The 24,753-nt window shown below is 38.1% G+C and overlaps 1 protein-coding gene across 1 annotated transcript in view; it reads right to left on the bottom strand.

The window, feature by feature from the left end:
* HHAT (hedgehog acyltransferase) overlaps window positions 1-24,753 on the bottom strand; it is a 164,431-nt gene that overhangs the window by 131,414 nt on the left and 8,264 nt on the right. Inside the window, exons 5-7 of the mRNA XM_032185507.1 lie at window positions 23,713-23,925; window positions 18,623-18,794; window positions 6,591-6,741 (exon numbers count right to left, since the gene is read on the bottom strand). Of these exons, the coding sequence (XP_032041398.1) occupies window positions 6,591-6,741; window positions 18,623-18,794; window positions 23,713-23,925 (536 nt within the window). The remainder of the gene's footprint in view (window positions 1-6,590; window positions 6,742-18,622; window positions 18,795-23,712; window positions 23,926-24,753) is intronic.

The raw sequence follows: 24,753 nt of genomic DNA on the forward strand, positions 1-24,753 counted from the left end.
GGTCTCCCCTGAAAGGAAGTGGTGGGGAGTTGGGGGTTGGCCTCTTCTCACAGATAACCAGTGATAGGACTAGAGGGAATGGCCTCAAGTTGCACCAGGGGAGGTTGGAAATGAGGAGACATTTCTCCTCAAAAAGAGCAGTCAGGCACTGGAACAGGTTGCCCAGGGAGGCGGTGGAGTCACCGTCCCTGGGGGTGTTCAAGGAGAGGTTGGACGTGGTGCTTAGGGACGTGGTTTAGTGGATGATAGTGGTGGTAGGGGGATGGTTGGACCAGATGATCTTGGAGGACTTTTCCAACCTTAATGATCTATGAGGAAGCTCTTTTATGGACTGCATAAAAGATTTTATGAACTGCTAGTGGCCTCCAGCATATAAATTAGATTCCTGAGCTAATTTGTTTTGTTGTTTTGTTTCAATTAAAACACTCAATTTGTATTATATCAGAAAGCCTGAGGAAAGCTTTGATGATTCTAGAAAATGACTTCTTTTTTTTAAAGCAAGCTCCTATCCAGAGACATAAGCACCACTCTGAGCAGGCATCAGTCATTACTACTGTCCATGTAAATTTACACACAGGTCTTGGGTACACAGGAGGCTTTAAGAAAGAAAATAGTTCTTGTTCCTCATCTGTGCCTCACACTGGATTTGGTTGATACAATTAGGCATACACTTTCTTGAAAAGAGCAAATCTCATTTATATTCTGTTAATCTCTCCTAGAATCCTTCAGAAGAAATATTGCTTTAATTTTCTGCTTTCCACGTTTCTTCAAAAACCTGCGGTATCTCCTGGAGAGTGGATGAAGCCTAATGCCCATTAGTGGCAAACTCCCGTAGGGTGAGTTTTCCTTCAGTTTTCCTTGAGCAAGCCTTGCCAAGCAGAGCGACTATCCAATTACTATGAGAGTTCCCTATCCTTCCTGCAAATGGAACAATGAAGTTTATTAATAGCTATTACTCATTTTCTGTAGTGGTTGTGAGCAGACAAAGTGCTGTCGGCCAAATGTGAGCAGCAGTAACAGTTTGTATCTATGCTGAGCTCATGTCCAATACTACAAAGAATGTGCTTCGTGGGTGATAAGCAGTAGGTGGGCTTGGCTTGTTCATTAAAAAAAGCCCAGGAATTTCAAATTACAGTAACAAAGCAGTCACCACGCAAATAAATTTCCAGTAATTATGCAATTTAGACCGAAGACGGATTAGGGTGCTCTGTTATTGCCTCTTTTTACACTCCAAAGAGACAAATAATAGATTTTCTCTCCACTGAAGAGATTTATAGACCCTTTTAAAGCTTTATTATAACCAGCAAATTGAGCTGTATAGTAGGTAAGAAGTGTAGCATACACTAATTTAGCTGACGTCAAAAGCAGTTAACTCTGTTGTCTCTGTGAGGCAATGACTAAGCAGTCCTGAACTGAAGCATCTTTCATGTACTCAAGTGACATATTTCCTAAAAACAACATATCACAGATCAATGCCTGGCTTTTAATATCATAACAGCTAATGAAAAAATACAACAGGTCAGTAAATCAGGAAAGATGATATTTTTCAACTAGGAAATACATTATTTCAATACCAAAAAAGTCTAACAATTCTGGAATTAAATACTCAGCAGCTGGGCAGGCAGCTTAACTATTCTGATATTGGCAAGCAAGTTTAATATTTGAAGATTATGTTTATATCACACCATACATGCATGATGCAATCCAACAGTGGACATCAGAAAAAAAATAGTACAAAAATATTAAGTAACATTCACATAAAGATTTGCATTAAGCTAATGCAATCTCAACTGCTAACTCAACTACAGAAACCAAGGTTTGAGCATATAATTGGTTACAATACATTTTTGAGTGCTACTGAAATTTGACCTTCTAAGTAAGCAGTAGAAGTATGTGTTAAGGTATAGTATATTGTAATTAACAAAATACATTAAATGAACACATAATATGAATAGCATATTATCTGAGAACTTGTATTTTCTGCATGTAAAATCCTCATAATTAAAATGTTTTCATCATATAACCTGACAAAAATCTGATGTACTACATTTACTAAAACATGTTGTATTTGCTACAATACCTGATTAAAAAATGAGTCTCCCCAAATCTAATGATCATTTCAGTCATTTTTGTTTTCTATTTCACACGGAACTGGTTAAATGTTGTCATGTAACCTCCCACAAATAGTCTTAGAACAAGACAGTTAAAAAATGTTTTCACTAATTTCAGCTAGTTAAATAAAAACTGACCACTCCAGCCACATCTAGGGTGTTTATTAAGCTTGTAGTTGAGTGTTATATACACCAATCTTCTTAATTGAACAGGCAGTTACAAATAGCTGTGTCACTACTGACTACTTTCAGTGACAACTAGGGTACACTTCTGAGAGACCTTTATTTCTTTATATAGGCCTCAGTTCTTTAAAAAAAAAAAAAAAAAAAAAAAACAGTGAAGCAAGTGCTAATCATCATTCTTATGAAAAGCATCTCAAGCTTTTGCTTTACACTATGCATATTCTTATGTTCCACTGGCACTAGCAGTACTTATGGATTTGCTTAACTCAGCAAGTCCATTTCAGTCCAGTCCCAGCAGAGACGTTAAAATGAAACCTTGGCATCACTAAATCCAATCACAGGTTTGACAGTGATTTCAGCAAGGTCAAACTTATACCCAGTATTTTTATCCCATCTCTATGAAGAAATAAACAAGAATGTCAATCAACACTCCACTGTCTACCTTCTTATTCAGGTACAGCTATAAGCACCGTACCATCTATTCTCTAATTCTCCAATTCAGCATATTTGTCCAAAGAGGAGAAACATAACAGATCTATCTGCCTTTCTAGGGTTAAAATTGGCAAAAAGAAGGTTTAACATGGCTTACAGTCACTGAGGTATTTCTGCTTCTGCACACTTTGGTGATACCATTTCTTCTGTTCACAGATTTCAATATAATTTCCCTTTACTCACAAGTACCAGGCCATTTTAACACTGCAGGTGTAATTCTATTTAATCTAACTATCTTTTTCAAGTAATCCTCTTCTATACTTACGAGATCACCTTTGAAAATATGGGGTGGGGAAAAAATGCCTTTTGATGTTTAAACAGAAATGATGTGATATTAACATTTCTTAAAATGAAAACCTGTGAGAAGCTAGATCATTAAGATACATTTTTGTTTTACCTCACAGAGTCTCTGAAACACACTGGACAACTACTTTTAAAATCAAAGGCTGGAAATAGACGAGGAATGACAGTCCTAATCTCCACAGAAAAAGGCAAAGATGCACAAGCCTACCTTTACTTTTCTTGCTTCTCAGTGTCAGCTGCTACTTAAGTCCCATCAGGGGGCATGGAATAGAAAGCTTTCAAATAATAGCTGTCCACAATTATAGGACAGATACAAAGCAAATCACCTCAAAATACCTGATCCTCTTGCGGCTGACTGCCATATCATTTATAGCACCTATTTTGAGATAAGGCTTTTGGGAATGTGCAAATTTTAAGGTGGACAGGCATGAGAAGAGGAGGAGCTGTGCTTCTACAAACCTCGTATCAGTCTCTTACCAGAGATAACAAGATATTTATGCCATGATACTCCCGCCCCATGGCATGTCAAAATGTATCTGATCAACGTGTCCAACGTCTTTGCAGAAAAGCACTCAACACAGTCAGTAACATAGCATGGAAAAACAAAAATGACAGATTTTTTTTTTCTTCCTTTTTCTCTTTCTCCCCATGAATGGCATCTGGGCTAAATGCCTAAACTATGAACTGACAAGTTTGTTTGTGTAATACATTGCCAAAGTCATTCACTCATAAGTCAAAATTGATGTGGGTTTTAGTTGTATGTTATTATTGCTTCTCTAGTATCCACACCCTTACTTCTCCACTAGGGTATTCTCCATATTGAAGTAATTTGCAATTTTCAGCAATGCTTTAACAGTAGCACATCTTTTTCTCTGTTGTACTACACTTGGCTACCAGGGTGAGAAGCTGCTTAGTAAACAATGGCCTTGATCAATTTTTAAAAGCACTTATAAGCTTCCAACAATGGCGTTTCCTCTCATGACCTCCAAAACCTCACTTTAACCCTCGGTAACAACAAGTTTTAAATCCTCCTGATTTAAACAGGATAAAGCAGACACTAAAAACTAAGTTGATGTACCACTGAACTGCTGCCCTATCTGGCAATCAGGAGCTCAGAACCTCCTTCTCACAATTATAGTCAAACTTTTGAATAGTAGTAACTTTATCATGCATTTATTATCTATGCAACTGCATATTTACCAAGATGATGATATCCTGGAGAAATGAAACCATAGTAACACATTCTACACCTGTATTAGCCATGAGACTAGAAACAAGATTGCTAATTTTTTAATCAAGACAGCCTCCCAAGTCAAAGAAAATGCAGATCAGGCAGAATCTACTATAAAATAGATAATTTCTTTTTAATTACAGCCCCTATTTATAAGTCTGAATGGACACAATTTGGTTAAGTGTTTAGTATCATAAATGGAGAAGCAGAGTACCTGATTTGTTTTTCTAATACCTGCTTTGCTTTTCAGCTCCAGAGAAATTTTAGACAACAAGCTGTGGTATTTTTCTTACCTTGATTGAAAGCTCTTCCACCTGCTATATTACACAGTGAAACATGTCAGCATGCACTGATTATAAGTTACACTGGTTCGGATTTGTCACATCATAATCTTTTATTGGTACGCTCAAACGACACCAGGTGGTGGTGTAAAACTCTTCAGTAGCATATTTGTATTCCTTACATTGTGACATTCACATTGTCCTTCTCTTCACGCTGTCTTATCTACTTCATAATCTGCACTGCTAATAACTTTGAGGCATTTAAATACCAATACTGGGTCTTTTGAAGGCCTACCTAGCATAATACCCTGTGTTTGAGAGTAGCCTACAGTGGCTTCTCCACTATGCCAGGTAGAAGGGTAAGAGCAAGCCAAGCAACCACAAGCAGCCCTGCAGGTGCCAGGCATGTGACAGTGCACTCCATCATGTAACTTGGGTTCTTCCACTCCACTCCACTTCCCATTTCATGAAGTTGTTAGAAATATTAATTTAAAAATCCACGTATTCAGAAAACTACCAAAAAAATTTTGGCACTTCAGGGAAACAGCAGCACTGCTCATGAGGCTTCACAACACAAGTTATTTGCTTTTGCCATTTTTTCCTAGCTTTTATGCAAAGCTCATCACTTCAGCACTTGCTGGTCTAGGCCAGTTCTGTCCAGTCACACAGTCTGGAAACAAAGGCTATTCCCATTTCTAAAAACTGATGTTCCTATACAGCACAACAAAACACACAAAGACTGCAAGCCTCTGGGTAGTAGTGATTCATGGGTTTAACTGTAAAGACACAAAGGCATCATAATTCAGGGATTCACAGGGCAAACTATGTGAGGTTTCTTAGATAACTGAGAATGCTCCATATTTCACTAGCAGCCATAGGAACTGCTACTATCCACATGGCTTTCAGAGCAAGAAATCAAATCAGCTGTACATGAACTGATTTTTCAACCTACAGAGTAAACAAACAAATCCCATCTGTGAAATCATTTTATTATTTCTGACAGCGATTGTTTGCTACTTACATGAATGAAGTATCTGGGCAAGTGGTAAATAGCAGTTTATGTTTTTTTCCTTCTGTAAAATTATAATTAAACTTTATCTGTTTAGATACCAGTTTCAATTTTGTTATAAGAAAGTGTTATGAATATTTTGTAAAAGAACGCCAGATGGTTTTACTGTGATATACCACACCCATCTTTGCAGACAAAAATGGGCGTACAGAGTACTTTTTGCATTGTCTGTTACAATTACCTGACACAGCAGCATCATTAGAATTTGTGCTAAAGTTCAGATTCATTTGACACCTCCAGAGCAATGTTCAGATCCCCTGGTATAATATCCGGGAGAGAAAGAAAAAAAATGGTGCTGTTTGAAGCTCTGCTTGCAAAGGCCAGCAGGCCAAGAGATGCAGCTCTCAGGAGACTGCCCAGTAAAAAACAGAGATTTCTAAATTAACTCTGTAGGTCAGAAGTTCAGTTCAAATCCTTTCTGAAAGACAATTTAAACCAAGGGATTTGTAGTAGCTCAAATAATTTTTTTAACAGTTCATCTGTTTTATCCACCCTATTTATGCTGCATTTCTTTGAATACTTGATATCAATAGTTGCAAACTATTATAAACCATAAAGCTTGCCTATTACAACTAGCTTTAAGCAGGAAACAAAATGAAAATCTCATCCAATAAAGCTGTGATAATAACAGACCCACTGTTTTTATGACTAAAATGAAAATTTTAGTCATATCACAAAGCAGTCAGAGACCAAACAGGGAAAGCCCCGTTGTGCTAGGCTCTGTGCTAACACAATGGAAGAGAGAAGCCTCTTTGCTGAAAAGCTGACAAGTCTAAGTTTGAGGTAATGTTGCTAGAAGTCTGGGGTACAGCCTACAAATTTGCAGGCATGTACATGACTGTGAAAACACACGTACATTTTTATGCATTTACTGTCATATATCAATAATATTTTTTTTAAAAAAAGCAATAATGACTAACCTCCACATTTTAGTGAAACTGTGCATCAGGCTCACACAGCGAGGAAGAGCTGGAGGTTTGAGTCCATCCATTCGAAGGAGGAGGGCAGGAACACCATACAGAACCAGGTACTTCACATAAAAAAATAATACTTGAGCTAAAGCCAGGCCACCTAAAAAAACAAAACCACCACACCAAATTAATACCTTAAACAACTCTTGAAATATTTTTAACATCTGTTGATACTGATTACTTCCCAATAGAAATTATTCAAAGAACTGAAGCAAGCACTGTTGTTTGATGGGATATACAACACCTGATTTTGTAACAGGTGTAGGACATGGAAGCACATGCAGTTTGACTCCAGGCATGCACAAAACACTACTATTATCCTAATACAAAAGCATAACTAAGCACCTGTGTTTCCACTTCCAAGATCTCTTTGGACTGTGGGCACTGACGTCTACAAAAAACAAATATGGACTTATGCTGTATGAAAAATCAGAACTTACTGACACAAGTGATGAATGCTTACCACAGGGACAACAAGATTTCATCTTTGAGGAAAAAAAAAAAAGTCAATACTGGACATGCACAGCATCCTGACATGCATTCTTCACTTGCTCCTCCCAAAGAACTACAAACAATGGTCATCTTTGCAGCTCACCCTGACAGCTTCACAGACAGCCCATGCTATGTAGACTGTACCCCCTGCAACACTCCCAAGATGATCTCTCCTGACACAGCTGAGGCACAACTAGACTGGAACTCCACCTGGCATAATACTGAAGGTACATTTCTGTTTTAAACCCACAGGACAAAGACCTCACCCTGGAGTGCTTTAGTTGCCTGAGTGCCAAAAAAGAAATTTTGGTGGTGTGCTGGCTCACTGCAATCCCAGGATATGGCACAAAACACAGTAATCTTACACAGGTGAGATGTAAATCAGACTGGCTATTCTGAGTTACCGTAAGTCACAGCCCTAGAGTACAAAATACAAGATTGGCAGTAACAAGTTCAGGCACCCTGAAACTCAGCCTGACAATTACCAGCACTGACAGCTCATAACTTTATGCCGAGACTCATGATGCTTGGCCTGTTTCCTCAGAAGCATATAACGTTTTGACAGTGCCATAATTAAAAAAAAAAAAAAAAAAAAAAAAAAAGGATAGTAGTAGTAAGTTTCACAATAATGGAAGAAAACTTTTTTCCTTTTATTTATTTATTTATTTTAAATATACACGAGTGTACACAGAAAACCCAAAACCCAAATAAAGCCCAGATATGACTCAAGTTTTTAAATACCAGGATTTGGTGGCAGGGTGGAACGCACACGGGAGAAGATGATCTTTTAAACAACTCTGATTGCTCAGACTTGTAAATAAAACAAGATGGTTCATATCCGTATTCTAAATAGTATTATGCCAAGTAAAACAGAATTTGACCAATAACCATCAGAAGCAAAACTTTATAAAAAGCAGAGGGCAATACCTTCACCGATATTGATGGGAGCTCACTCCTCCAAGAAGGTGTTCTGACTTGGGAGAAACTTCCCTCTGACTGTCAGTTGATACTAAAAATCTAGTCCCAAAGAAGGGAAAGTGAAAATTGGTAATTTGGTAGAGTAAAAAGTTATAAAATGCTATTGTTATGTCTCCTTCCTTTCCACTGTTTTGCTTTTTCTAACTGATACTAACTACCTTGCAATTTGTTTGCAGTACTTTAGATATTAAATATCATTTCAGAATCTTCAGCACACTTCCCGTAGAGCCTAAATTTTCGATCTGACTCCAGCAATATAAGCCTATGAACACCTAAATCATCTGCCTTCCCCCAGCACCAGCGCCAAAGCATCCCTTTTGCATTCTGCTGACTAATGGGCATATGGCAGATGATGACCTAAAGTTCAACATTAAAAAATTCATCAAATATGTAACAACCTAGGGTAAAATTCTGGCACTAGCAATGTAAATCGCAAAACTCCTGCTGGCTTACACATGGCCAGCATTTCGCTGCTGCAATACGCCATTTTTGGTTTTAATATCATCATCCACATGCATGATATAAGAAACGGTTGTGCCATACAAGATAAAAACTGATGGTAGAACAGAATACCTAGACATGAGGCTTATAGTATTTTCCTTCAGGGAAGTAGTCATCTAATATTCAGTAACATTCTTCCCCAGAGGAAAACAAACAATCAAAAGCACAATTTGGATACTAGCCAGTTAGCTACACTTTAGATTACTGCTAAATCATTTATACAGCCAACTTTCTGGTTTAATTCCCATCTCATTCAATTTCTCATTTCTTTTATGACAAATTTCTGTGGAGAGCTGAATGCTGACACCCACACAAACTGATTACGAAGATCACAGCTGTCTGTGCATTGGTGAAATTCAAAATCCTTTGGCTGTGCATGATGGATAAAGATTTAGTGACCCAAACTACCACCCTCTCGGGACACAAAACAATCAATATATTTAATTTTTTGAATATGATGATGAAGCGTTCAGAGTTTTCAGATATAAAGTTATAACAAACAAGTCGAAGGAAAAAAGGGAAAAAACGCATTTTCACTATCTCTAGCACTTAATGCAAGTCTGAGTTGTTGTTATTGTTAACTAGCAGACAGCTCAACAGCAATGGTATCTTAAAAAAGCATAGGCAGCACATCACTGACATTACTACCTGGCACATACTGGCTGCTTTGTGTGTGGCAGTTCTAATGTTCATAAGATCAGTGATGTGAAGGTCCCCATCAATATGTGAATGAAATTCTTGATGGTCTTCAACTCATCCCAGCTGTGCAAGAGGTCTGGGCCACACACAGAAAATCTAAGAGCAAGGTTCACAGCTGTACAACAGCTGGTCTGCACTGGCAACATGCTCAGGCTTTAAACCTTTTTTGCATACCTGAAATATTCCAGCTGCTTTGTATTCGCTCCATTATAGCACAAAGCAGCCAGAAGTACACTGCTTTATCTGATACAAAACCATAAAATAAAAAAGAAATTTAAGATCAATGCTAAATTTCTCAAATTCATTATCAGTAACACAATTTGTTCTCTATAGTTCTATTTAAAGCTTAAAAAGAACTCACACAAGAACATTATCTTAAATTGGAAACAAAGCTGAGAATCTATATCAAGTGTATATTAAAAACACTTAAGGGAAAAAGCATTGCAGCAATGATATCTATTCCCTGGAATAAATGAACTTAAAGGGTTCAGAGTCAAGGTGAAGTTTAAGAACTAAATGTATTATGGTTTAAAAATTATTGAGCTAAAGTACCCATACAATGTGAACCCCATGCACTTCAACAGTCAAGCTGCTTGAAATCCCAGATTAAATTAAATGACTTGTATAGAGATTGATATTTTCAATTTCTTACCTTGCAATCCTTATAAAGCATTCCAGATTTTCCTTGACTTTAAAAACACATTTCTAGACCTTCAGCAAAGTTTTACCTTCCTTAAATTTACTCCAAAACTGCATTTCGTAAGTTTATTAGACCTTTGTTCGAAGAATAATTAAAATATTCACAGGGCTGGTTTTGTCTGAATATTAATTTTTGAAAGAAATTATCAACTAGATCATTTCTATAAGTTAATAACAACATATTCATATAGGGATTAAAAACTATTTTTCCTGTCCATAAAACATCACCAAAACATATTTATGGTCAAGAATTTTAACTTAGCTTTCAGTTTTATTGGTGACACATGAGCCTGACAGCACAAATTTCCCTTTTTCACAGCTACGCTGACCTGCAACGTTAACGATTGTAAATGCTTGTTTCTGTCAATAAACAGGACAGGTACAACTAGAAAACACATATCAGACAAATATGCAGTCATTTTGAAAGGGTTACTGACACATGGCACAGGTCTAATAAGACACAGACATTTACAATGGCTCAGAATTTGTGGCCATATCATCAAATTCAAAATATTGAGCTTTGGGGTATCATTTACCCTCTCTCATATTTCCTGCATCTCCTCTCTTACAGGAAATATATATATATACACACATACATATATATGATGCATGGATTTCCTCACAAATGGATGCATTTATATATTTATATATATATGATGCATGAATTCCCTGACAAATAAAATTCTCTTCACTCAACCAATAACAGCATGATTCCTGGCAAGCTTCGTGTGCTGGGCTATAGCATCTTCTTCCTAGCATCACTCTCCTCCCCGACAAGAGCCCCACAGCAGGACCTACTCTGACCTTCTCGATTTGGTGCTGCCCTGTCCCCTGGTCAGGGCTCAGCACCCTCTTTTACAAGCTGTGTTAACCTGAATTACCACATAAGTGACTGCTCAGTTCAGTTACCCTGTCCCTATCCACTGCAAAAGAGCACAGTGCAAGAAGCACCCCAATTTCATTAACTAACAAACATAAACCAATGCAATTAATAATTAGGCTTGTATTGCTCAGCAGTGTCTTTCACTGCTGCTTGGCAGTGCTTTGAAAGAGGTGCCAGCTCACAAAATCAAGATGAATGATAGAAAGACAGAAAATATTACTGGGACTCATGCAGCCTAGCTTCACAGCCCAGCCCTCAGTAGTATACAAGAAAAACCCAAAACGTATGGAACAGTGACAGGAAAGTCCACCCCACAATGTTTGCCCTGAATGCTGCATACTTCTTTTAAGACTATGAAGTTGAACAGATTCAATGATCCCAAAGTGAAGTTGCTTAAACCAGGCTGAAGGTCTGGCACAGACAGGTCTTCCAGATCACTTAAAAAAGAAAACCAGAAAACTTTTTAAGGACAGACATACCTGAAAGCTACCTACCTACCTTAAATACTCCCAAACACCTACAGTAGGCATTAAGTTCTAATATTTGTGGGAAAGAACTCTGTAAATATATCGGCAGTTACCACATGAGTAACAGATTAACCATAAAAGTAGGTTAACTACCAATATTACCTGAAATTTAAGCCTGCAGGGGGACTTACAAAAAATCTAGCATTTTCCTTCATTACTTTTTTTTTTAAAGCAGCGAACTATCTACCCAATGTTTCAGAAAATAAAATCTTATTAAGATTCCTGAATCATGTTTATATTCCAGTTTCCAAAACAGACACAAAGATGCCAAATATTTTAATAAGATTTTCCTTAGCGTTATCTTGCAAGATAAAAAAAAATAATCTCAGATTACTCTGTTTCATTGCTATTTAAATGGATGCACAGACACCCTAATTTCAATAGCAAAACACTGAGTGCCTCTTAAGAATGAACTCAAACTCATTTCCTATTTATAGGCTTATTAGAAAAAGAACCACAACACATCCAAAACAGCACTCTGCATCTGACTTGAAGACTGCTCTGTAGGTCTTGCTTTCTCAAAGAGAAACTTACATGCACTTCTTCTTTTAACAAATCAAAAATGAAATTCACCAACTACAAAATCAAGCAGGTGGCTCCACCTTTGAGCAGATCCTATCACTTCAGATTGTTTTTATATAAGCGGCATGACATTCAAAGAGAATGTCCTTTGAAAGCACTGGAACCTAATTAATAACAAAAATGATAGTTAACCAGCACGGTAAGTTGCACATGCTTCACTAGAAAGAACAAACAGCATATGGTTAAGACCAAGACAGTAAGACCAAAGATCACTCATCATACACGCACACATCTCTCCATCAAAGACACACCTCTGACACAAAACACACATCCATACAAATGCCTGGTCAAATATATTTTTTAAAGGACATAACAGGAGATATGGACGATGACCCGAACTTATTTATACCTGAAGGTACCCCAAAGAGTCATTTGCATATCTAAAAGTACTTATAACCAAAGCTAGCTCTCACCTCCTCCTCCACTTAGGAGACTAATGTTTCCTTTTGGATGTTATTCTTGCTAACAAACAAGAATTAGCCACTGGTAAAACAGAACATGACTGTGTACGCAGCAGGAAATTATACTTTCTTCAGACAGTATAATGCAGATTTTTGTTAATGCACGTGGCATTTATATTCCAGTATCTGAACTAGCAGCCTGTGTAGTGCTGCAGTCAGTCAGATGAAAACATCTCAGCCACTCTGGACATGAGCAGTCAGTCTGAAAGGCCACAAAAAAATAGCAAAATCTATTCTGCCGTTATCTGACACTGCTCTTTCCCCATCATTCTGCGGCATGGAAAATAATCAGAGGCACCTGAGCTCCAACCCTTCTGGTATCAAAAACAGTACCACTGCCAGGATGGCAGCTCACGAGGCCCTCCCATTTCAGAACTGAATTCTTCCTGCATTATGACCAGCCCAAGCTCAGTGCTCTATAAGCACAGAAGTTTAGTGTTTCCCACATGCTGCTTTAAAGGCAACAAAATTTGTGTGTCAGGAGCAGTATGTGGTAGAAGCTGTGACATTTTTGGGCCATGTGAGTGTTGCAGTATGGAACAGAGGAGGAGATAGCCTGAAAAGACAAAGTCGTAACAGTTTTCTTTGTATTTTTAGCCATTGGCAGAGGTGCATGCAACCTACTTCAGGTTTGATTTTTTTCCACATTTTAGCTGGTAGAAATCCAGCTGAAAATAATTTTTCAAAACAGACAAAATTGAATCATACTATAGATTTTGTACTGCCTGAAGAACTTAAATAATGAGCATCCATTTTCTCTTTTAGTAGAGAATCTCTTCTACTTAATATCAACAACAATATGAAGAATAATTTTACAGAACTGCTGTTCTTCACAGGACCCTCCAACAAGGACTCCAACCATTTTTCATTTAAACTCCCCCAAATCCAGGAGCCTTAGTTTAACAAGGCACTTACTTTTCTACTCATTAAAGATTGATGCACAGGAGATGCAACTTGCGCTGTCTCAGTGCAGGTTGTTGACTATGTACTTCCACAGCTCGTTGATTCACGAGGCATGAAAGTAAGCTGCCTTTCTGATAAAAGTTATACTCCAGTGATTGCCAGTCACAAATTAGGAAACGCAGGGAAAGCTGTAATCCAGGAAAACACAGAAGATAGGAAGAGAATTGAAGATTTTACCTTTAGATGAACTACACATACACTGTCTTTAGTCTCCTGCTCACAGTTTCCAGTGTTACTATCACCCAAATTAAAACCCAAAATTTGTCCACTACAAATATAAACTGCACAAAAGAACTGAGGAGAATTCACAAATATTTATATTATAGCAGTTCTTCCATCTATAGTACAGTAACTACTCAAGGGAAAGGCTTCATCTACCCAATAACTGAGACAACACTTCAGTCCCTGGAAAACTTGTGTAACAAATCTTGTTAGAAGCCATTTGTAAACACATCAAAGACAAGAAACTAAATGGGAACAGAAAAAGGGGTTTACTAAGGGAACATGATGCCTCACCAACGTCACTGCTTTCAATATGAAGGAATGGATGCTTTCAACACACAGGGAGAAGCATGGACGTTGTGCACCTTGACCTCAGTGTCAGCTTTCACACATTTTTTGCCATAGCTTCCTTATCACCAGAGATGTGAGATATGGTTTGTATAAGTAGGTAACATGTAAGAAAATTTGGCTGGGACTACCAGGCTGAAAGCATAGCAGTGATCAGAGGTGCAAAGTGCAGCTGTTGGCCACCAGTAACTAGTGGCATTCCCTCAGAGACCATGGCTGAGACCAGTACCACTCACTGTCTTCATTAGCAACCTGGATGACAAACCAGAGTGAACATTCAGCAAGTTTGCTGGTGACACCAAGCTGAGGGAGCAGGCAATACACCGAAGGGAAGAGTTGCTATTCAGAGGGATCTGAAGGTGACAGGTCCAGAGAAGTGATCTTTTCCCTCTGTTTGGCACTTGTGAGGCCGCAGCTGCCGTGTTGTGCCCAGCTGTGGGCTCTGCTCTCACAAGAAAACCACCGACATGCTGGAGCAAGTCCAGCAGAGAGAATCACTAAGACAGTCAGGGACAGAGCATGGAACATATGAAGAGAAGCTGAGAAAAGCAGGTTTGTTCAGGTTTATGTAAGTAAGAATCACAGGAGCCTTATTGCTGCCTAAAACTTGAGCAGAGATTGCAAAGATGGAGCCAGTGCATAGCAATATGACAACTGGTAACAGGCAAGTTGGAACATGGGAAATGTCAGTGTTTGAAGGACATTTTGGGTCTGGGCAGTTTTTCTTTGCCATGAGGCAGATGAAATTCCAGAAGAGGTTCCCAGAAAAGTTGGGAAATGTCCATTCTGGCAGCTGTTCAAGACCCAGCTGGACAAAGCCCTCAGCAACCTGGCCTAAATAGACCAGCTATGAGTGGGACACAGGCCTACCTCATCTCTGGAAGACCCTTCCAACGAACTACTCTATGGTAAGTATTCTACTGATATACCATTTTTCCATGGTCTAACCTTACCGTTTCACAATGCCATTCAGCATGAATAATTCCATGCAAAGAAACATCCAAACTCCTCTAAAAAAAAGAATAGTAAAAACCCATTCTCCTAAATCATTGCACCAGTCTGCACCATCCTGCACCTCGTCACTACTTCGAACACCATCACCACCACTACTGAGGACACTACCAGAACTGCTCCAGGGGCTGTGATGGACTACTCAGTTGTATTTGAACCGAAATCAAAGTTTGCTATGACACAACACGAACATCTACTATCACTTCTAAACTCTGGGGAAAATTCTTCCAAATTCTTACTATTATATAACACTGACTGCTTTCACACCGTTTGCCTCCACGCTGTCTTGTGGCAATGAATTTTACAAGCCACGTGTATATTGTGTGAATGTATTTCCTGCTTGGTGGGTACTTTCGATGTCTTTTGCTTCCAAAGACTCTTTATCCTCACGGTAAGAAAGAGCAGGCAAAGAAACAAGGATGGTCACAGAAGAGAAGATAGTTTACATCGGAAGTAAAGAGACTGGAGGATATTCAACAAATTAAGGGTGAAGTAAGGTTACAACAGCCTCTGATCCTTTAAGACACTATGACAAGAAGTGCCACAAGAAACACGTAGCCCAGCTGGGTTACTTGGGACAGACGGTGGTTTCCTCTGTGACAGGATAAACCCTCTGCTGATTTCCACATTCATATTCAGAAGAATGGGAGAATACACAGAACTATGTATTTGCAAATTAATCAGAAAGTATGAGGTAATTTCATCTCTAGGCAAGAGTGATGTTACTGTAACGCAGGTACTGGCTTGTAAATAGCATGGAGAAAAGAATCTGAACATTTGATGTAAGGGGATCTTTGGATTAGCTGCAGGTATTAAAAACATACAATGCACTCTTTTTATGTTTTTATGTTTTAAAAACATACATGCACTCTTTTGTATATTGTTGCTTCCAGAAACTTCTAATTCCTTCCAAACAAGAGAAAAACATTTCTCTAATTGGGTGGTCACACACTGTCCCTTGTTTTTTTTTAATATATATATAAAATAAATTTTTATATATATATATATATATATATAATATAAATATATATTATATATATATAATTTATATATATAATATAAATATATAAAATAAAAATTGCGTATTTGCATGGCAAATAAAACAATGCACTTAGTTACGTTATTTTAGGTAATTTCAGCATTTTTCTTGTCATTTGTGGCCACGTAAGGCTAACAACAGTGAACAGCAAAGTTTTTAAACAAGCAATGTAACTCAGTGAGGTTTTATTTCTTTGCTATCTCACTTCACAAGAACGCTACAAGAAGCGATCCGGAACACTGTGTTGCTTTGTGATTCTCTGAGGTGTGTTCTGGCCAGCATCAATGCCCTTAAGATCCCTTGAGCAAAACCTCATAGCACTCTTGTCTTTACCTGAATTGCTGGTGTTTAATGCCTATAATTCAAAGATGTCCCAGAAGAAAAATGGGGGCGCAATTACAATTTCCTTAATTAGAGTTGATTACAAGACAGCCTAACAGCTTTTTCGCCAAATTTAGCCTGTTATAAAGGGGCAAATATGTATCACCTGATGGAAGTAGATGTTCCATGCCACCTTGAAGGTACTGTGGATTAAATGGGAAACAAAATGAAAAATGGCAGTTCAGAAGGCTAATATACCATGCAGTTAATCCCCTTGAGGCAACTAGCTTCTTGGTCTCATGACTCCATTATACAATGTAATTGGTTTTAATAACACAGAATATAAAGTAACAGAGGGGAATACTTGGCTCTGTAAAAGAACTGGTATAGAAGCATTATTAAGATCTATAACGACCCAGGTAAGGATCAGTAGAAAAATATTAGATAGCCTTATGCATCAGTGATAGAAGACAGCCTGTGTAATTACTGGGATAAAACTTATAGAGAAAAACTTTTAAAGAGTGATAGACTTCCGCAGATCAATTCTGCCATAAAATCTTATTTGAACTATCATATTTAAGCAACTGCTTTCACTACTAAGACAAAGCTTACTAAGTGGGGGGTTACACTCTGAACATAGTTCTTCTAAAGCAGGGTCTCCAAAGGGCACTTGTGTCAATTTAAATGGCCGTGTCTTGATCCAGCAGTTCTACAGTCCAAACTATTTCTACAGTCCAAACTTGCTTTCAAACAGGCTTTTCTCACCTGAAATTGCCTTGAAGTACTTTCTAAATATCTGCTCAAAACCAGCTTTAATTCTTAGGATATAACACTCAATTCCATTAAACGAACATAAAGCCTACTTTTTCTTTTTCCTCTTAAAAGTAACATGTGACTGGGCACCATTGTTTTGATCAACAGTTAGAGGCTTTCTTCAAGGGAGGGAAGAAACTGCCAGTAACACCAAACCTGGAACACCCTGTCCCTAAACCTGTAACCTTGCCTGCCTTGTCAGCTGGTCAGTATTTACCAGATTCCGTATGCTCAATACCACCACAAAGCTCTTTGTCACACATACAGACAATACTGGGAGCTAGCTGATTCGATTCATCAGTGAATTCATATTTACAACAGAGATGCAAACTCAGAATCCACTTCCTAAATGGTGACTGAGTGGGGAGGAGTGAAATGAACCATGGAGGCAATCCACTAAGGCTTACTGCTCTGTCTCTTTCTATATATATAGTATGTATGTGTATACAAAGTTATATATAATGTGTCTACATGCATACATGCAGAGAGACAGCGCGCAATCATTGCCCTCTACTGGCCAGAGCCTGGTATGCAGAGGTCCTCCTTTTCCAGCACATTGCTCATATGTGAACTTTAATGAATGCTTGACAGGACCACACCGGTATGTGATACCAGTTCCTGCTACTCACTGATCTAATAAGAGGCATCCCCTTCAATTCAGTAATCTTCAAGGCTTTCTCCAAACCCACTTTTAAGGCTTGGCATTTTGCTGCTTCCTTTCCTCCTAAGTGGTGATACACGCAGCAGGACAATGGAAAATCATAAAAACCTCGCATCCAAGCGGCTTACAGGGTAGCCTGTTTCTATCTACTTACCCACAGGCAAAGCTTTTACCATATTATGTTACATTCATAAGCGCCCTTTTTTGCCCTCACAGTTTACCACTTTAATCAAATACCAGGCTGACGTGACAGAAGAGGAAAACAAGAAGGAAAAATGAGCTAAGGAGGGGCACAGACAACTATTTTCAGACCAATCTGCTTCTCATTCCTTCCCTCTACTCTTAATAAGTATAGTCATTTTATGTTTCAACATGAATATGAACATCAAAAGACAGAAGAAATGAATAAAGGGTGAGAGGTGAGGTGTTTTGATTCTTAACATCTCCCTTCTTCCCAACACTAAACAAATTTTTTGTTTTAGATGTCCACTTGTATGTTTGAAAAAAAAGTGTAAGGACTAAAAGTGCCCACATACGTTAGACAAAAATCAGAATATTCTTGAATTTTGGAAGCAGTTCAATAAGTTCAACAAGTCCAACTGTAAGCTCCTTAAAGGATCTTCACGTTGCCTGAGTAGTCCGTAGATCATCTTCCTGACAGTGAGTGGCCATAATGTACTATTCGTAAGTACTAACAGATGGACATAAAAATATAAGTAGACTGGTGTTCCTGGAAGTGGGGGGAGAAGGATGATTTCTTTGCTGTTTTTAATGTACTCACCTAAGGCCCAGTATGACACAGCTTCCAAAGGTGGGGAACTGCTGCAGATAGCATGGATATACATGAGGTGTATCATTAGCTCAGCCAAGCACCACCAAAAGAAAATACGAATTATGCCCACGATTAAGATGCCAACATTGGTCTTCAAACTGAAGGCTTCTTGTTTCCTCATCTAAATGAAGAAACCCAAAGAGGTTACATGACACATAACTGACTGTTTTATTCAAAGACTCATCTTAAGAACCCCTCCCTTTTTTCATTTACTATTCACTTCAGTTCAAAGGTTTCATTTACTATTTATTACTACTAAGGGGGCATTTGACCACCCCGTTTGAGAATTCTGGACACACACAGATGGAGTCTGGTTTCTTCTTTCTCAAACTCACTAAGAAGTAGAAATCAGCAAAGTAGAAATTTGAGAGGTAAGCAAAGTCAAGCAAGTTTCCAGTCAATAACTCAAGACTAGCTGCAGTATTTAAAAATATTCACTTACATTCCCATGCAGTGAGATTCTCCCTTCCTCCAGATGACATTTCCATTCTCTCTGCATTGCAAAAACTACTTGTGCAGCCTGTGTGTACGGGAATGCAATGGCATCTGTTGGTGTGCTGCAATTTCCACACTAGGCACCCTAATGCAGGGGTATCCACACTACTCTTTCCTTACACTGTTCAGGTGCCAAAGGGTCTCTGGATTGCTTTGCTATTACATGCTGCCCAGTGCTTTAAACACATGATCTTTGTATCTGCTTCCATTTTGCATTTATTCCAAATGGACAGTTTAAATGGCCTGATTCCACAGGCATCTCTCTGAATGTACAGTGACGCAAAAGATGTTGCTCTCTCCTCCCTACACTGTCACTTCAGAAGTTACATCCTAGTCACCAGCTGCTGCCAAACAAACATACTGCCAGGAGGCCTGAGGTCCATTACCCAGAATGTCATCACTTTCAGGATGGCCTGAGGAAGGGCTGCCTTGGTAACAGCCACTTTATTTCTGGAAGGCCGTCAAGCTTCAGAGGAGTTTATTAAAAGCTGATTCTGACCATACGAACAAGTTCCTAAGCATCTAATCCAGACAAAAGTATATACCCAGGAATAAGCATACATTTATTTGCAGTTTTAAGTATGGAACACACCATAATAAATACAGGAAGCATAGGACAACAAAGTATGTCCTTTACTTTCTTTTTAATGCGTGTCTTCTAATGGCACTTGACATTCCGAGGTCTGTTCACACAGACACATAACACAGAAAGAAAGGGACATACAAGAGAAAACCAAAAGGCTTGAAAGAAGGTTAAAAGTACTTGCTAAAAGTAGAATAAACCTGCCCACCTCATACGGACAAAAGGATTACAAGAAAACATGGAGCTTTCACAGAAGAATCTTGCCATGTGTTGTGAATTATTTTTCCTTGCAAGTTTTGTGAAAATTTCCTCATGAAAATCATAAGAATTACTCCAAGAACATGCACAAAAAGATGGTATCCCCAGCTCATTCGTTGTCATGTTGTTGAATTCTCAGAGAAAGCCCATCCCCTTCAGATTCACTAGAACTAAAACACCTTGAATTGACAATGCTATTCAATTTCCAGAAGTATGTCATCAGTAACACATCTCATGCAGGAGAAAGCCCTGTCCTTCCTTGCATCATGGTACGCAGACACTTTGGAAGCTCAAGGAAAAAAAAAAAAAAAAGCAACAGCATTGGCTACAGAGTATTAAAAGGACTACTTGGTCAAACTGTCCAAGCAGCCTACAGACCAGGCAGGTCCAATCCCAACGACCAACCATGAAAGTTTGCTGCATCAAACAAACATATTGATCCTGAGGTTACATTAATCATTCTCAAGTCCTACAGAACAACTTCTCAACTTCAGTTAAGTGCTTCTGCAGTTCTCAATCTCCTTTTCTGACAGCAACAATAAACACACTTTTTGTACCGCGTGCTTTGAACTAACTGCTACAAACTGCTATCTTCAAAACTCTTCTCTAACCTCAGCTGTCAAGGTGATGACATGACTCTTACAAGAATACTTTTTCATGCATTTTGACATACACCAAGAAACAAATTGTTCAATGTTTTTTCTTCTTTATAGCTTTAACAGAGCAGGTCTGTGCATATTTAAATGACAATGTAATGCAAATACAGGCATCCCATTCTCCATGTTTGTTTTTTCCCCTCACCCTGTGTCAAACCAAGAATACAGACAGGCTTCGCACAGGTCTTTACTGAGCTGTATCAGATAAACTAACTTTCATTTCAAGACTCTACATGCAGTTTTTCCATCCAGATAGCTCCAAGCTGCCCTCTACTCACAGTCTTGTATACGGGTTCTGAAACACTCCTTGAGAAAAATAATTTCTCTCTGTGTGCAGTACAGTAATATAGGTGTTATTTAACACAATTTAAAAGCTATAAAACAATAAACAGTAAAGAAAACTTTCTGGGCATCCATATAAGTCAGTCTAGCAGAAGAACAATCTTACTCATTTGAAGGTTTTTAAATCCCCATTTCTCCTAGGTGTTGTCTTTTCCTGAAAAGGGTATTAAAGATGCACAGATGATTGGCTTGTTCTCAGTGAAGCCTGGAAGGTTGCTTATTACATGCTTCTGTCAGTCTCACAGATGCTTTTGCTTATCTGACTCATCTCCCTTAATGGCATCGCACTGGCAGTAAGCACTTGAAGAAACCAACTTTTCTTCAAAGTGGTGAAAGATCATTTGACTCTGCCCCTTTAATTTGTGTAACACTTCCTCCAGTCACAGCTCAGGGAGCATCTCGGCATCTCTGCTTCCTACTTGACAGCATTCGGTCTCCAGGTTCATTTAAGAACTCATGCTGAGATATTCAAACATACAGAGAGGATTTGGACACCTGCCTACTATTAAATGTAATGGAAAATAAGCATGCAAATGCATTAGTCAGCCTCAGAACTTTAGTGTCTATTTAGGGACCTACCTTGCCTCTCCTATTTCATTTGTATGATTCACAAAAGCTTAAGGGCTTTTAGTAAAGGAATCAGACGTTTCCCGTTGCAGCAGAAGGCAAGTGGAACCCATCCTTCCAGGCTGACTCAGCTACAAGGACACCTTTTCTGGAGCAACCAGCAACCAACACAAGACCTCACTTTTATCAGTCTTCCTTCACTGGCAGAAAACAGCAACCTCAATGAACTGGGATTAATCTGACTTTTTTGAAGTGCTGACTACTGGGTATGTCTGATGTAGCAAAGAGGAGCTGCACAGGAGAATTTTTTTTGGTATTAAAATTATACACCAACTGCCCATGATAACCAGGGTAAAACTAAGATTTTCCATGTTTTTAAAAAGGCAATTTTTTTTTTAATAAAAAAAAATGTGTCATCAGAGGAGTTCCCCTACCATGCACACAACAACAAAAAAAAAAAACAATGCAGGAACGATAATTTGCGTCAAGCTTGGGAAACAATACTGTGGTATAAATTTTATGATCAAAATAGAAATCTGACCAAAATGATCCACCTAAATGACAGGAACTCACTTGTCACAAAAGCATGAAACCAAACATTTACTTAGGCTTCCCGTCAGCTTAGATAAGCTGTGACTTCAGATAAGAAAAAAAGTCCCGCAGACTTTTTCTACAACATCTTGTCCAGGATAAAAAAGTTTAGCCTTGCATTTTCCAGAGCTATTAAATACAAATGAGTATCAGACCTGCCACTTGTGCCCACTATAACCTCAGTTTTCACTTTCATAAACCCAAGTCTCTATTTGTTACAGTTTCAACAGAAACTTTCCAAAAATAAACAGAAGCAATACACAGGCATCTATATACAAACCATAAAACTGCTGTTTTAGTTTAAACTATCCACTCATCCACTTTACCCAAACGTTAACTATAAACATCATTGATGGTTATTTCATTGCTTACTTAAATGTGCAAGAAAACAAGAAAAGCAATAAAGTGTCAGACCAAAAAAAATCCTAGAAGAATTAGAAGAAGAATTAGAATTATGAATTCTTCTAAATCCTTTAGAAGAATTTCAGCTTCTAAACTGGTAGGAAAGGGAGGGATGTCTTCAAGTTGGCATGCAGGACACTACCAAATTCCCAGTGATTCACTCCCAACTGTCCAGTATTCAGGTTCCCATAATATTATTCGATATTATCAAAATTATGGGGAATACTATTTTAGACATACTATCCTAATTACCTAAAGACTACACAGAAACTGAAATCATTTAAATAACAAGAATAGTATTATAGAATTAGTTACAGATACATTTTTATGGAAGCTACAACGCACATAAAAATACCTTTCTGTAGTTTTTTTTTGTTTTGTTTTGTTTTTTAAATAACTAGTTGAAAGAAAAATATTTATTTTCGAAGGAAAGAGTCTAATATAGGAGATTACTGTCAGCTTTCAGTAACTATTCTGTTTCTTTCTACCTTCTCCCTAATGCTGGAGTCCAATCAACCTCTCTCCACCCAATCACTAGATATAAAAGCTTATTTTGATATTTTTTCCATCAACCAATCAAATATATTATCAATGTTAATTATCAGCCTTATACAAATTCACTATTATTTCATGGATGGCATATAAACACAAAGACTTAAGATTTGTTTCCATCCACAGCCTTCCCTTCCGCAAGCAGCTTACTTCAACACTTGTCAAGAAAGGGACAAATACATACTAATGTCCCTAATGAGACACCTTCTCTTTCAAAGTCTCATCAACATCCATTTTGTCAAAAACGTAACTAGAAAATAAATATAAACTCAGAGTCATCTGCAACCTACTTTTTTATAGTGTATTTCAAAATGTATCTCAAGGTATGAAATATCTCTTCATATTATTGCAAGGGTGAAAGCATTGTCGTCTACCTAAAATTTTGCTCATGATCATTATTAAAATGTCTCAAAATATGAAAAATGAAAATTAACCCATCACATCTAATCTACTTCTAATAAAGAACAGGTTCTGTGTCTAGACTTGGCAGCTGAAAAGAGATCACCATTTTCTTCAATATTTCTTAGTCAAATTTGACTCAGACACAGATGCGCTGGAAGTCTGTAACTGCATTGTCTTAAAAATACTCTTACCTGCTTACTAAATTCATCGAAGTTCATAAGGGGTCCATTGTGGAACAATGGATAGTAAAACACGTATGCCAGCATCCACAGGAACGAATGTGATGATTTCTGGGCAGGCTCATGCCAGCAGTATTCCAGGCTGAAACTCGTGTAGAAGAGGCAGCGGACAGACACCGTGAAGAGCAGCAGGTAATACTCATTTTCAGTGTCGTACCACTTTCTCTGTGAGACAAAGAAAAGTCAGCTCATAATGGTACAACGCTATGGTTTTAAAATTGCAAGACAAATGTTATCAGTCAAGACCCTGACATTTCAGGTCACCAGCAGCAGAAAGCAACTAAAGTTAACAGAGGCCAGAATGAATGTCTGAAGTGAACATCGCTAACATCTGAAGAGTGAGCACTGGCTGCTGAACGAGCTGCTGATGGCATAAAATTATAACAGCTTAATTCCAAACTGTAGTACATTTTGAAGAACTATGAAATTAGGAGAGCTTTTCTCACAGCAGTGCCATTTTTTCCCCCTCAGGTTTTGTCCAGTAATAGAGTATCCAAAATAGCTGGCAATCGGACTGATAACTGAAGAGCTACTAGGACTGAAGCCAAGGCTACAATTCAGATCTAAAGAGACTGAGATACTCACTAGGAAGCTCAAGGCTAGAAAGATTTTTCTGACCCTTCGTCATGTTTATGATACTCCCTGTTGCACATTTTCTACAAAAAAAAATATATATATATGTATATACATATATTTATATATGTATATTGGTACTCACCCATCACAACAAAACTCAGAACATCAGCAAATTTAATTTGTCTGATTATATTTGTTTGTAGTGGGCTTGAGAAGCCCTTTCATCTCTCAGTGAGACAGAAATCTACCTATACCACACAGAAAACCTATACCTTCCTCCTCAAAATTAAAACAAACCTTGCAATGTATTCGTAGTTTTTTTCCTCTTAGTCCAAATAAATGCAAGGATGACATTTCTACACAACTAAGAAGCAGTTTTTCTAAAATCTGTGTTGCCAAACACATTAGCAAAACAGG

Source organism: Aythya fuligula, chromosome 3 (genome assembly GCF_009819795.1).
Source record: "Aythya fuligula isolate bAytFul2 chromosome 3, bAytFul2.pri, whole genome shotgun sequence".
NCBI lineage: Eukaryota > Metazoa > Chordata > Aves > Anseriformes > Anatidae > Aythya > Aythya fuligula.